The sequence below is a fragment of the Opisthocomus hoazin genome, chromosome 18 (assembly GCF_030867145.1).
Source record: "Opisthocomus hoazin isolate bOpiHoa1 chromosome 18, bOpiHoa1.hap1, whole genome shotgun sequence".
Lineage (NCBI taxonomy): Eukaryota > Metazoa > Chordata > Aves > Opisthocomiformes > Opisthocomidae > Opisthocomus > Opisthocomus hoazin.
The window spans coordinates 9,395,538-9,411,193 of NC_134431.1; the positions used below are offsets into that span (position 1 = coordinate 9,395,538).

At 36.5% G+C, this 15,656-nt stretch overlaps 1 protein-coding gene across 4 annotated transcripts in view; it reads left to right on the forward strand.

Moving 5' to 3' along the window:
• Positions 1-15,656, forward strand: part of NCOA3 (nuclear receptor coactivator 3) — an 84,864-nt gene that overhangs the window by 56,213 nt on the left and 12,995 nt on the right. For all 4 annotated transcript variants that reach the window (XR_012765821.1, XM_075438974.1, XM_075438976.1 and 1 more), the window contains exons 4-13: positions 3,728-3,835; positions 5,253-5,425; positions 7,200-7,300; positions 8,300-8,474; positions 9,022-9,210; positions 9,464-9,565; positions 10,388-10,528; positions 11,778-11,925; positions 13,108-13,496; positions 13,751-14,631. Coding sequence is in view for 3 of the 4 variants with exons in the window: in XM_075438974.1 (XP_075295089.1) it covers positions 3,738-3,835; positions 5,253-5,425; positions 7,200-7,300; positions 8,300-8,474; positions 9,022-9,210; positions 9,464-9,565; positions 10,388-10,528; positions 11,778-11,925; positions 13,108-13,496; positions 13,751-14,631 (2,397 nt within the window). In the remaining variant the exon portion in view is untranslated. The remainder of the gene's footprint in view (positions 1-3,727; positions 3,836-5,252; positions 5,426-7,199; positions 7,301-8,299; positions 8,475-9,021; positions 9,211-9,463; positions 9,566-10,387; positions 10,529-11,777; positions 11,926-13,107; positions 13,497-13,750; positions 14,632-15,656) is intronic.

Genomic DNA, 15,656 nt, shown 5'->3' on the forward strand with positions numbered 1-15,656 from the left:
AAGAGTCTTTCTAGCCAGCATGATGGGTTCACGAGCCAGAAATAATGCTATTGCCTGTTAGCTCAGAAAGTGAGATTACGAAGATGGTTGTGTTAAACATTTTTGCTTTTAGGATTAAAAATGCATCAGAGTTTTAATGTTTGAAAGCTGTGTTTCGGAGCTGTCTTTTGAAATCATTATTAACTTCAGGAAAACTCCCCAAACCTCCCAAAACAGATTTCTTCTTGGAAAAACTTTTTAGCCCATTAGAGATTATAGGTTCATATTCAGTAAATAAATTTAACACCTGGTGCTTTTTTAACTGATGATTTCTTTCATTATTAACCCACTGAATAATGGCTTCTTTTGCTAATATTTCCTATAGCAGGGAAATTGGTTTGACTGTTAACAATCTGTACTGTAAATCCATCTGAATTGGGAAGCAGCTCCTCTAATTTCCTTAGCTAAGCAGTTACAGAGTAGTTCCAGGCACTACAGGCCTTCCCAGCTCGTAATGGTGCTCTTAGAGGAAGGAGGACACATGTGCGGGAACTCTGCAGCTTCAGGGCCCAATAACCTCCCCCAGGCTACTTGGGGTTATAGTAGGGAAACAGCTTACACCAATTACCTCGTTTTTCCTTCAGTCCTTCCTTCTCCAAGCTGCTATATTTAGGCTCTGAAAGGTTTTCTTAAACAGGGGAAGGGTTGTAGTCTCTGATATGTACCATGTTTCTGAGGCAAAATGTCATAATTTTGTTTTTCTGTTTAATCATATGGTAAGTTATCTGTCAGTGCAGGTAGATGTTAAACCAGAAACAACGTTTTCATTCTAAATCATTTAATGCAACCCCATTACCTGCAAAATTACGTTCTTTTGAAATGTCTATCCTTGCGCAAATTTTCGACTATTTGGTGTATTTTAAGTCTTTCCTCCTCTGAAACAGAGTTTCCTCTTGGCTGCCGGCGTAGGGGCTGTGCCCACAGCCGCGCTGAGCTCTCCTCCCTCAGCCTGGCCCTGGAGCCCTGCCGGCCGCTGCCCCTGCGCCGCTGGGAGCTCCGTGCCCGGGTCCCTGCGGGGCGGCTCGGCGGCCGCAGCCCGACTGGCAGGGCGGTGGGCCGGAGAGCTGAGGAGTCGCACGATCTACTCCGTGCTAGCTTCGGATAATCGGCTGCTTTTTGCATGATCATAGCCTGTTTATAGCACCTGGGTTTGAAACTGCTTGCTTCTTCAGAGGAGTAGTTTTTCATTCAGCTGCTTAATTGCAGCAATTATTAGCCCCGCGGTTGTTCACTGCTATGCTGTCATCTAGTGGCATAATGGCATATTCTTCTTGAACGTCACATAAGGTGGGCCACTGTAAATGTATCTGAGAGGTTTTTACCCTGGATGAATATACGACTGAATGGAAGTCTTCAGGATTGCTCTTCCATTTCTCTGTATATTGGGTTTGCTCTTAGTCAGTCTGGAATTGTATCAAATATTTAGATGTAAAACCAACTTCATGTCTGTGTAGTACGTGACCATAGTCACGGAGTTAGGCATCTTTTATAGTTGTTTATTTCAAATTCAAGATCACATTTTACTGTAGGTTTTTTTTTTATTTTATTGTGATGCAAAAATTATATTATCCTTCCTCTCCTAGTGCCTGTCAATTGGGATGATGATTGGTCATGAATACAATTTTATGTTAAGCATTGTAACATGTGCTTAGCTGCAAAGAGAACTTGTGATTTAAAGAGATGCCATTTTACTTCTGAGCTTCGTACACGTGCTAGAGCAATCCAGTGTCTGCTCTTCAGTGCAGCCAGCAGTCCTCTGTCCTGTCTAGCTTTCAAAGGTTTGTACTGCTGTAAGAAGAATGTCCTTTTAAATTCTCCCACTGTAGCTAACATCCTGCAGTAAGAGTATCAGCTATTGCAAGCAACTCCCATGCTGCTTCATGCAAATAAGTTCTTGTGTGTCTTAGCGCTTTCAGTTTAGACTTTAGAAAGAACTAAAGCAGTATTACTGTTTTGCCACAAAAAGCCAGTAAGGAAAAACCCCAATCAGTCAAGGTTAGTAGCCAGAAGTAATACACACACTTCTTTCTTTTCTTTACATGTCTTCTCCTGGAAGCACTTAGTTGACTAAATGCCTAAGAGGCTGGTTTTCTTTGCTGCAGGGGTACACTGCTGACTTGTCTTTAACTAACGTCTTGTTCACCAGGGTGCCCCGATCCTGTTCTGCAGAGCTGCTTCAAGTCAGCTGGCTACCAGCCTCTGACACCTTAACATAAACTTCATTTAAGTGAAAGTATGCCGGTAGCTCCTTGTCTTTGTGATATGTGATCACTGACCTCTAGGGATTTGGTCATCCTAAACCATTTTTTTTTCTTAGTAGTAATAATGGTGGGTTGTGGAGATCCTTAAAGAGCTTTTTTTTTCCTGAAAGATTTGTGACTGGGTTATATGATATGGAGAAGTTGCTCTCCAACTAACAAGTACAACTGTCTTACCTAAATGTTTAAGACCAGTTACTGTTGTTGCTGTATGGGGTGAAGAAATGCAGTCTGAACTAGATTGCAGTAAATTAAATTCATATTTAATTTTGAAATTTTGTAAATAGGATAAAATAATGCTAAACTTCTAACTGCCCAGATATGTCACCTTGTCATTGTGGTACAAAAACCCAAATACTAATTATTAGATTATTTTGTAGTTCAAATTATGTTCTAAAATACTCTGGCTAGATAAATAGCACAGATCCATTAAAAATTTTTTTTCCTCCCTCAGCACGTCGTTGATGGTAGCATAGCATGATCTGGTTTAGGTATCTTCTCTGCACTGTGTTCCTTTTTCCTCTTGGGATGGAGGGGAGATGAGTGCCATGGTTATATAATCTGCCAGGCTTGTTTCATAGAGCTAGACTTTAAGAAAAGCAACCTATTATTTTATTGCGTTATGACCCAATCTTTGCTGCAGAAACAATAGAATTGGAAGAGTTCTGAAGTCTTTGCTTGCCTTGTCCTCAAAGATTAAGAAAACTGTGTTCATTTTAGGAAGTTTAGAAAGAGATATGAAGTTAAGACTATAGTAACCTGTTGAGTTAGAGACAGTAGTAGTAATCTGTTGGCTTTATACTGAGCCAGGTGTGAAACTCATTTAAGCCCACTGATTTACTCCTAAGGATGACAGTTATTTGTGGCTGCAGAGGCTGGGTTACATGAAGAAAAGAAAGGAGCAGACAGAAAAGGAAATTTTATTTGACATGTCTGTATGTTCAGTGTTCTGGTCACCCATCCTTCATTGCCTTAGAGTATCACTTGCCTTTTTCTTTGATGGTATCTAACTTTATCCTTAGTATTTAACTACGTTTTGGTATAACACATTAATTTACCACTTTCAAGTTACCTAAACATTAAAACACTGAGAATCTTTTTATTTTCAGACGTATTGGAGCTGTACAGTGGTCTCAGTACTATGGTGCAATATTTTAAACATCTCTGAATCAAACTAAATGCATTTTTTCACATTTATTTTTGTTTACCTTGATATAAGGCTTTGTAAACCTATGCTTTGGCACAATACAAAGTAGATTTTTAAAAACCGGTAACCAAATATTATTTTTTAATAGTAAAAAGATATATGGATTTCCAGTAAAAATACTCATAAATCTGATAAAAATAAATAACTTATCTGGGTAAGTTCTGTGCATTTTGAGTTATTATTTTGAAAGGTTCATTCACAGTTCTTATTTTATTGCTTTTAGTTGCTGATGCATGGTCAAGATGAGTGGATTAGGAGAAAACTCCTTGGATAGCCTGACCAACGAGTCAAGGAAGCGCAAGCCATTGCCCTGTGATACACCAGGTGCAAGGTAGGCTTATATAGACCTTTCTCTTTTTTCTAAATGAGTTTTAAAATATTTTTCAAGTTTTCATTGTAATTTAGAGTAAGTTCTAACTAACCAGTTTGTTCAGATGAAAAATTCTTCAGGTCAGCTTCTGTTGTGAAGATACACAACTCTACTATTATGTGTAAATATTCCAAAGCTGATGAACTGTGCTCTATAATTAGACTCTTGTGGAAATTTTAATAGAATAAACATATAAGGAATCACCGAAGCTGTAATTGCAAGGCAAAAGAAGAAAAACTTCTTGCTTCACAGGAATTTCAAAGGCAGCATCTTACATCTGGTAGTTGATTTGACAGGCCTCATTTCAGGTGGTTATGGTCAGCAGAGAACTCATCTTTCTCCCTTTTGTATACATCCTCAGTGTCCTATGTTGATTTCCTGCAGCATGCAGCAGATTGTGTGTGAGATCCTCAGATTCTCCCACCGTATCCCAGTGTCTCTTTGAGTGTCCTCCATTCCAATTTCTCTTTCCCTTTCTCCAGGACCTGTCTATCCATTCAGGAATTCTTTTTTTCAGTTTGTCGCCCTTCATTAGCCTTCTTTAACTTTCAGGCCTCTGCTTTGTCATGTATTTGTTTTCTTCAATACAGGTCCATGCATACTTTCCTAACTCCTTCACTTGGTTTCTTCTCAAAGAATATTTATACATTACCTTTTGATTCCCTCAGTGTGACCATTCTTGCCCCCTTCTTTTCTCCTGAGTCCTCCTTTTCCTGCTCATGGCATACCCTGTGTATGATGCAGTGATCTCTGTTGATTTAGGCTGTAGATAGTGTCTTTACTCAGCACATTAATCTATGGAAAAGGAATTTCAGAAAGAGACTTTATCCAGCAACATTAGATTGTCTGTGATTCTGCTTTTCTTGGATGTTGAGATGGCATTTTTGTCCTGATGCCTAGATATTTCCGAGGCATCACCTTCTGTTGTCATCTTGTTACAAGCAAGCTAAAGAGATTTCACAGAATGTTAAAATTCTATTTCATTTGTCTAACAAATTTTAAACAATTCTAAAGTAACTTCTAAGGTTAAAATATACTTTCTGTATGAGTGTTACAATTTTATAACAAACATTTACTATTGTCATTAAATTTGACGATAGAGTAATCACAGGAGGATTTTTTTGATGAATAGCTTTCTCCTATCCTCTTAAGATGAATTTGTACTTAAAATTCTTAAAAAAAACTCCACAAAAACCAAACTAAACAACAAGGTAATGAAACACACACACGACCTTCAGATTTGTGTTTGCTGCAAGAATAACTACTACCTAGGTTCAATGGATAGGTGTTACGTGAAGTACATTGAAGTTCACAGAGTGAGTACAGCTTTTGTATATGATGGTATGTAAGTATATGAAATTATGTTCTTGGTTTCTAGTCTGACCTGCAGTGGTGAGAAGCGTCGACGTGAGCAGGAAAGCAAATACATTGAAGAACTGGCTGAGCTGATATCTGCTAATCTGAGTGACATTGACAATTTCAATGTCAAACCAGACAAATGTGCTATTTTAAAAGAAACCGTGAGACAGATTCGACAGATAAAAGAGCAAGGTACAGTTCCCTGCTAAGCCAAAATAAATAATTTAATTTCCTTGTGATTCCTTTTCCAAAGCAAAATTGAGTAATGAAATTGAAAAATTGGGAAATTGAGTAGTGTTTTTTACAACAACATGTAACTGAGGAGGTCTTCAGACTTTGACTTGAACCAAACCTTTAATATGCCTTAAATAACTTTATATTTAAAAATAAGCAAGTATTTATCATCACTTTTTATTGGGGATCAGGGCTTTAGAACTTTGTATGGCCTTTCTTATCAGTTTCCTGAAAATACTATGAAAGCTTAAGCTAGTCCACAGACAAGTTAAAAGCAGATGGTACCGTAACATCTGCTGGAACAATATACCAAATACCCACTGGTATGAAGAATACATACTGTTGTCTTTCACTACAAGGGACTTCATGCTTAAAGGGAGTTTAATGCTTTGAAATGAATTTCTTAAAAAATACCAGTTTCTTATGGGGCACACCTCCAATCAAATATATTGATTTTTATTGCTTTTTTTTTCCTATTATGTTCTTATGGACTTTGTTTTCTTGTGCTGTTTCTAATACTTCCTAATGGTTAAGTATGCTTCCTAAATGGTTAAGAATTGGACCACAGTATATTTAAAATACATTTAGCTTGAGATCAAATAATTAAATAGTGCAGTTGGCTGTACTCAGGATATAGTCAAGTCAACAAAGGAGAAAATAGCAATGCATCAGATCTTAGTAATTTTTGTCAGCTAGGGTAAAACTAAATGGTATAGTATTTTTTATGAATGGCCAGGTATATGCAAGACCTTATTTTTTTAAATGTATCATGAGGTATATATACATATATATATATTTTTTTTTTAAACACCACTCCACCTGCACCTCCACCCTCCAATAACTATAGGCTACCCAGTGTACATATTTCCTTTGGGCAGTAAAGTATTAAAAGATCAAATGCAGTATAGTGTACATTTTACCTGTCATGGTGAATTGCTACATCTTTTGAAGACGTGTTAAAACAATTCTAAAAATTCACCTTAACTTCTGTTTTTAAGGTTTGTTATAGTGTAATCTAGTGTATTCTAATGTAATTCTGTTTCATTATAGAGTTGAATTGAGATAGTCTTCCCTTAGGATGTTGTACTCCTCTTGTGGTCTGCTTAGCCAGCCAGCAAGTACAGTAGAACAAAGTTTACAGTTTGTTTTCTGTAATTCTGCTGCTTGTTGTGGATTCTCATTCCACCTTCTTCTGCAATCAATTTATTTAGGATACTTTGATTCTTAGAGTATGATTTTATTATATACATGCACACACACATACATATACATACACACACGCATATATTAACATGAGCCAAAGCCTTTTTGTAGAACAATGGTGGTGGTATCTGAAGACTGTGACCAATGATGATGAGATCATAAAAATAAATTAAAATAAAACCTCAAGGAAGAGGTATGTATAATCAGTGTGTTTAACAGCCATTGAAAGATTCAGCAAGCATCATCAGACAAATGATCCCAAAAGCAGCAGAAGAAATATTGTTCACAAAACAAGTGGATCTTGTCAACTTCAACTGTAAAGTCAATTTATGTGAGCAAAGACTTTGGCATTATGTAGCCATGACATTTTTTTTCTACTCTTAAGCAACTAAGAACATGAGAGACCTCCTCTCTCATTCATGCTTTTTTTTGCATTTACTCACACGCTTCCTGGAATCTGTCTTGTAATGCTAAAATGTGATCTTCGTGTGAAAATTTACTTGACTGAAGTGTATCTTTTGGGTTTCAGGAAAAGCAGTTTCTAATGATGATGATGTTCAGAAAGCTGATGTGTCTTCTACTGGTCAAGGAGTTATTGATAAGGATTCATTGGGACCTCTTTTATTACAGGTAAGTACAAATTAGGCCTTGGTAAGTACCTGTGGAAACAAATGCTTAAGACAGGTGAAAATACGACAATAAAGCCTACAATTCTATAGTAACAAATAGTATGCAAGAACTATACAGAACAATGTTTGAAAGGGTCAAGAATAAATGCTGTCACATTTCTTAATTTTGCTGAAATGCTTTGTAGAAGGAAAGAGAAGAATAGCATTTGTTTTTTTCTTGTATTCTTGTGCTTTACCTTCTCCAGCAGTCATTAGTGAATTACTATTAAAGCAGGGCTTAGTAACATGAGGAATATTTTGCTTTTTTAGTGGATAGGCATTAAAATAAATGGATGAGTTTTTGCGAAGACTAGAGGTTTGTGTTGTGTATTGGGTTTGTGTTTCAAAATTGTGAAGCATTTTAAACAAATGTTGCCATCCAGTAAAAAACCTAAGAATAACTGTAAAAAAGGGTACGTGGCGGATACCTTTTCTTTATGCCTAGAAAACAAATGCCATATTTACAAGTCCATTATAAGCACTTCTGAAGCTTAATTGTTTTACATAGACACTTAATTTTTCTTTCAGTTAAGATAATACGGTATTTTAAGATACGAAGAGACCCTCTTATCTCGTCACTCGCTGGTGGAAATGTCTTCATGTTCATGTCTTACTGCTTGTTTCTACTGAATTTCTTCTTGTTTCAATTTGCCATCTCTTGAAATAATGTTATAAATTCATTATCTTGTGTTCAAATAAAGAAAGAATGAAAAAAGAAAGCTGGTTATCACTGTGAAAGAGCTCAATGGAATAGCAAATGAACAGATTAATTTTTAATATTGAAATCATTCCTGACCAGACACAATTTTCCACAGAGAAAAATTTAAAACTTCAGCTCAACCCTTGCAAAGAAATGCATGTATTGTAACTTGACATTTATCACCCACATAACTTTTAGACTAAATTATGTTCAGAATTAGGTGATGTGTCATATGTGATATGTTGTCATGTTAATATTTAGGCATTGGACGGTTTCCTGTTTGTTGTAAATCGAGATGGGAACATAGTATTTGTGTCAGAAAATGTCACACAGTATCTGCAATATAAACAAGAAGATTTGGTTAATACAAGTGTCTATGGTATCTTGCATGAAGAGGACCGGAAGGACTTTCTTAAAAACTTACCTAAGTCTTCAGGTAATACAAGCTGACTTACTACACTGTTACTAGTCTATTTGAAAACAATCAATCAGAGAGGAGAAAACCAACTTGTAATGGATAACCTTTCAAAACAAATTACTTATATAAAGAATATTTAACTAAAAAATGTTAGTCTTGAAAAATATTACTGTGTTCTTACTAAAGCACGCCACCAGAAATGAATGTGCGTACTTTAGCCTTTGTAATTTGTTCAGCTGTCATTTAAACCACGGATACTAAAGGAACACGTTTCCTCATGCCACAAGAGTAGCTGAGGGATCTGCGTGTTTTTTAAATGTGTGAATGACTTTTCATCTCTCCTTCAAGTGACTGAAAGTGTCACGTAAGGGAAAGAGTTTTTTGTACTTGATTCTCAAAATTACTATTTTATACCAAGATATTAAACTAATGGTATACTGAGAAGGTGTCTTAAAATAGTCTTTAATCTCTCTAATCTAGAAACAAGGTATCTAAATTAAGAAAAATCCCTTATGAATTTATTTTATCTGAAAATCTTTATAAATTCTTACTGTGTTCTTTTAAGTTAATGGAGTTGCTTGGACCAATGAAACACCTAGACAGAAGAGTCATACGTTCAATTGCCGGATGATGGTGAAAACCTCTCATGATCTTTTGGATGATGTAGGCAGCCACCAGGATATACGTCAAAGATATGAAACAATGCAGTGCTTTGCTTTATCTCAGCCAAGAGCTATGATGGAGGAGGGGGAAGGTAGGAAATTTTGTGGAATTACTGTGCACAAAAGAAATCTTAGGAAAGCTTTTTAGTGTTTGGTAATGTGTTACGAAGTCTCTAGCTTCTGCGATCCATTTTTAAGTAAGTAGGAACAGAATGCAAAAACTTCAATTCTTACTGCTTTCACTTCCATTTTAACAATGAAAGATACTTCAGCTATTTTCTTAGGTGCTTTAATAGAATAAAACAGGAGAGAAATGAAAGAAGAAACATTCTTTTTTAAATACAGATTTGCAGTCCTGCATGATTTGTGTGGCACGTCGTATTACAACTGCAGAAAGGGTGTTTCTAACAAATCCGGAGAGCTTTATTACAAGACATGATCTTTCAGGTGAGAAATGTACCCAAGATGAAGGTATCTGTTTTCGTCCTTGTGCTCTTGTTTTAAATAAATCAAGTCAGTAAATGAATTGTGTATCTGTAGTGACTAGCAGAATTCATAGTGCGAATTCCCAACTGGTTTTTGCAGTATGCCATTGGTGGCAGTGGGTAAAATAACAACTGTGGGACGCATTTTCTGTCTCTACGCTAGTATGCTGTTGTTTGGCAGCTTGGTATAAAGCATTACTTGTGTTTTAACTTGGCAGCATTTCAAATGGTTGCCATTGTGCTGTCCTTTACATGTAAGAAATATTTTAAATCGTAACTGAAGCTAATGAAAGTTCTTTGGAATGCTGGTATTTTTATACAGTACATGAGCTAATGTTTGAAGTGTTTTATGCTTATGTTTAAATTGAATTACTTATATAACCTAGACAGGGCTTTTTCAGATGCTAGTTAGTGTTTGATGTTCATTTGTGGATGTAGTTGGTCAGTATTTTTGAAAATGTTACTCTGTGTGTATCCTTTGGGAGCCTGTAACCAGAGACTAAAGTTACTGTTCTCTAAAGCTCTGGCATTAACCTGTGGGTGCTTAACTTCTACCTATTCAGTTATCTAAATCCCTTTGAATACTGATGTTTTAACAAGCAGCGTCATATTCTCATATGGCAGATAATTCATCAATGTATCTTCTACATACTTAAAATCTAGTGTTAGGCTGATGAACAATTAAAATGGTGATATTGGAGCCTTCTGAAATGTACCATATTTATACCAAAGGATTGGCATTGTCATAAAGACGTTCACTTGTGTATTTTCTTTCCTCTTACAGGCAAACTTGTCAACATCGATACAAACTCATTACGGTCTTCCATGAGACCTGGCTTTGAAGATATAATTCGTCGGTGTATTCAGAGGTTCTTATGCCATAATGATGGACAGTCATGGTCAAACAAACGCCACTATCATGAAGGTAAAGTCTGCTTGCAAGGTTGGGTCGTACTGCTTCTCCCGGTGGCTGCATTTTTTTTCTGAAAAACAAAAATGCTAAATTCTGCCTGTGTTCTTTATTTTTGTATTTTTTGTTAGTGTTAATTGCTGTGACTCATATTTACAAGCTGAAGGAGGATCACCTCTTGAGAAATAGGAATTCTGCTGGAAGCTATTTTGTTTTTCTAATGTGTCTGTTTTGATAATTTTCATGGAAAATACCAGATGCATGATCTGGGAGCCTGAAGTAAGCTGTTTTTCCACAGATGGATCTAGCAGTGACAGTGATAGCTATATTTCTGTAATAACATGTAATCCTTAATTATCATTAGCTTGTTATTTTTGTTTAAGATTAGTTTGATTTGCTTTTTGTTTCAATTAATCCTTTCTTTATTTAAAGGATAGCTCACTAAAAGTGGTAACAGTTGTGTTGACGCCTTTTTCTTATTCAAGGCACAAGGGTTCAAAATATTTTCAGTGTTCCAGTGTTAGATATTTTGTAATGGTAATTTGATAACCTTGATAGATAAAGTGAAGTACAGCCACTGTCTTCAGGAAGAAAAGTGACATTTTCTAAGTTTTCTGAACTGTAGTCTTTTTGAAGGTTTTATGAAGTAATTCAAATAGAGAGAATACTGAATAAAGAGAAACTCATACTGGCAGAAATGGAGTTTCCATTCCATTGGAAGTTCTTTGACTTAACTGATTAAATAAGTCCTAAATTAACAAGAAATTTGGAGCTCAGATTAAAAGCAATGGTTTCCACAATTTTTTTAATTGAAATAAAGCTTCTGAACTTTTAAACTTTAAAGTACTTCATCTGAAGGCTTCCAAGTTTCATTTCTCCTGTATATTTTAGTGCAATTAATATTTAAGTGCTGATTAGTCCTTCTCCCCAAGGAGAAGCCATGGAAACCTACTAACCTGGGCTTGGAAGTCTGTTATGAAACGTAGAACTTTGCCAGCTGTGCATAGTGAGCACAAGATACTGCAGCATCAAAATAATCTTGTTTGCTTTTATTTTCCCTCTACTAATTTAGAAGAAAGTGGAATACTTCCTTTTTCTGAATATCTGTGTTGGGTATATGTTTTTTTACTATTTATATATTTTTAAATTTTTTTTTAAATCTTCAGCAAATGTAGGTTGTAGGTTGTTGTAAAAATCAATCAAGTGCATGTTAATAATTATTAGGTTTTTAAATATGATCTGTATTTTTGTATTTCCTTTACAGCTTATACACAAGGTCATGCTGAAACACCACTGTATCGGTTTTCTTTAGCGGATGGTACTATAGTGACAGCGCAAACAAAGAGTAAACTATTTCGAAATCCTGTAACTAATGACCGACATGGATTTGTGTCTACCCACTTTCTTCAAAGGTGAAATCAGTGGTATCTGTGTGACATTTAAGTGTCATAGCTTTTAAAAATATACCTGACCTTGAAGATACCTAAAAAAAATAGTATACCAAAATATCTTATCTGATTAAAACTCAAACAGAGGAGGAATAACTTGAGAAGCGAGTTGCATGGCATATAAATAAATGTGTCAACCTAACACTGATGCTCTCAACTGTGTGGCAGAAAGACAGTTGCAGTCAAAAGAGAGGTTTTTCCTCAGAACCTGCGTGGAGTCTGTATTATGTATTCATTATTCTTTTGGGCTAACATTTGTAATGATGAAACACTGAAAATAGGAATGCTTAGTTACACACTTTATCATACTCTTTTTAATTGCAGACCAATTAAAAAGACAACAAAATCCCCTCCGATGCATCATTGATGACTCAAAGTTAAATGTACCTTAAACAGCACTTCCTGTGACCTGTTCTTGTTGATTGCAAGAATAATTGAATTGCCACTCTGGAGGGAATCTGTCTACTTCTGGCATTAAACTGCCTCCAGATGCTGAAAAATGAGTAGCTGAGATTGCTCAGGGCATCATTAGTGTGCACAGTAGAATGGTGTCATGCATTTATTCAGGAAGGGAGTAGAAGGAGGAAGATGTTTAAGCTGATAAATCTGACTAATGACTGTTGATGAAAGCCTTTTGAAGCGGTGATACTGTGCGTACTTGTAACTCAAATCACCTAAAGGACTAGGCACTTTGTAATGAATAGATGAGTGGCATAGCTTAGTTCTGCTTTTGTGGAAGTTTAAAATCCCACTGCTTTTTTAAAAAAAGTATTTGAAAAATCACAGAATCACAGAATCACAGAATGGTAGGGGTTGGAAGGGACCTCTGTGAGTCATCTAGTCCAACCCTCCTGCTGAAGCAGGGTCACCGTCAGCAGGCTGCACAGGACCCTGTCCAGGCGGGTCTTGAATATCTCCAGAGAAGGAGACTCCACAACCTCCCTGGGCAGCCTGGGCCAGGGCTCCGTCACCCTCAGAGTGAAGAAGTTCTTCCTCATGTTCAGACGGAACTTCCTGTGCCTAAATTATTTAATAATGTTATTCTGCCATTATTTAATAATGTTATTCTGTCTTTGTAGCACTTGATTTCAAATAAGGTTTTAATTTGTTTTCTTGGGGTTTCTGGGGGTGTTGTTGAACTTACAGAGAACAAAATGGATATCGGCCAAATCCTAATCCAGTTGGGCAAAACATCAGAACGCCTGTTGCTGGAAACACAAATTCTGTTGGTGGCCTTATGAACGTGTCACCTGGTCAAGGCATGCCAATGCAGAGCAGGAACTATGGTATGGGAGATCCCAACGCAGTGAGTCAGCTGAGCAGCATTCGATACGGAGGCCCTGGTAATATGGGGCCAGTGAACTCTGGACCCGGAATGCAATCCTCTGCTTATCAGAACAACAGTTACGGGTTAAATATAAGTAGCCCACCACATGGTAGTCCTGGTTTAACTTCCAACCAACAGAATCTAATGATATCTCCTAGGAATCGAGGGAGTCCAAAAATGAGTTCACACCAGTTTTCTCCAGTTACAGGTATTTTATTTTTGCTATAAGCTCTGTATTTTTTAAGCTATTTTTTCTCACTTTTATCTGAATTCCATCTTTCACCCTTTTTAACAGTTATGTATGACCTTGTATGAGTTACTTCAATGTAGTATACCTAATTTCATGGTAAAACATTATTTTAAAATAATTAACTCAATGTGACAGTCATAATCCAAAGGAAATGTAGATACAGACAGTACTGTAGTGTATCTAATAAGTTTGATCTCTGTCATGTGATACAGGTATGCACTCTCCAATGGGATCTGCCAGCAACACCAGCAACAACACTTTCTCTAGCAGTTCTCTTAGTGCTCTTCAAGCCATTAGTGAGGGTGTTGGAACTTCTCTTTTATCAACACTTTCTTCACCGGGTCCAAAATTGGACAATTCCCCAAACATGAGCATAGCTCAGCAAAGTAAAACGAGTACCCAGGACTCTAAAAGCCCTTCTGGCTTATATTGTGAACAAAGCCAAGTGGAAAGTTCCATCTGCCAGTCAAACGGCAGGGATCTCCTTAGTGAAAAAGATAGTAAAGAGGGGAATCTGGAGGCATCTGAAAGTCAGAGGGGACCATCTGAAAGCAAAGGGCATAAAAAACTGCTTCAGCTACTCACGTGCTCCTCAGATGAAAGAGGACATTCTACAGCATCAAACTCGCCTTTAGACTCAAACTGTAAAGAATCTTCTACCAATGTTACCAGTCCTTCTGGAGTTTCCTCGTCAACATCTGGAGGGGTATCTTCCTCCTCAAACATGCATGGGTCACTCCTGCAAGAGAAGCATAGGATTTTGCATAAATTGTTGCAGAATGGTAATTCTCCTGCAGAGGTAGCCAAGATCACGGCTGAAGCTACTGGTAAAGACACGTATCATGATGCTAGTAATGCAGCCCCCTGTGGAGAAGGCACTGTCAAACAGGAACAACTGAGCCCAAAGAAGAAGGAAAACAATGCTTTACTAAGATACCTGTTAGATAAAGATGATGTTAAGGACCCACTTTCCAAAGAGTTGAAGCCTAAGGTAGAAAGTCTGGATAATAAAATGGGACAATGCAGTAGTTCGACAATTCCTACTTCTAGTCAAGAAAAAGAGATGAAAATAAAAACGGAACCAACAGAGGAGGTACAGTATAATGTAAAATGATGGTAGTGAACAAACCAATATTTTCTTATTACAGTGACTGGCTAAAAATAGAACATGCTTTTCAGTATGTGTGTGTAAATGTTTCTAAGTAAGTTCTTGCAAATGGTGTGAAACTGTATGCTCAGGTTTTATTGTAACTGCACAAGCACAAAGAGAACTACAGGATGTGTATGTAACCCAATGCGCTGGACTGAAGTCCTGGACTAATGTTATCTTTAAGTTATGGTACGATTAAGGTAGCATATATTTACAAATTACTCCTTAAAATCAGATCTTTAACATGTGCTATTTCACATGGCACATGCTTATTTTTGTGGCTTATTAGGAAATGGAGCTGTAACTGCCTGTCTAACTAGCTGGCAATACAATAGCAAAAGGTTAAACTTGCATGATTTCGTTTTGAATATATAAACAACACACAAAAATGGGTAACACTTAAAACAGCTATAGATTGGTTTTAGTTCATTCATTTGATTTAGCACTCTTTTTTTTTTTCCTTAAATGAGGAAAAATGTTTTTCCAAATACATATCTATTCAGCATTCAAATAAAAGTATGTTCATCTATTTGTTTCAATGTTTCTAGAGTTGAAATTCCAAGAAATGTTATGATACAGCAAATTACATCACCATGGAACAGCTCTCCTGAAAGCAGCAGTACGCTTGTTAGAGACAACTGTTCTTGAAATGATAGAGTGTAGATAATATTTTGTTTGTATTTAGTTCCCACTTCACATTTGGAGCCTCTTCAAAGTAAATAATAGTGGTCAGTATGGCAGAGTTTACTGAAAACGTGTTTATATCTTCAAACTTGAATTTCCCAAGTCAGTAAGAACTATGTAAATAAAAAAATTACTGCACAATTTTGATACTAGCTAATGGGTGACTATAAATGAAACACTCTATAACATTTTGTGAGAACCACTTATGGAAAAGTCACTAACAACTGTGTCATAGTACCCAGTGCGTAGTTTCAGTCCTTGCTCCTGAGATCTAATTAATATTT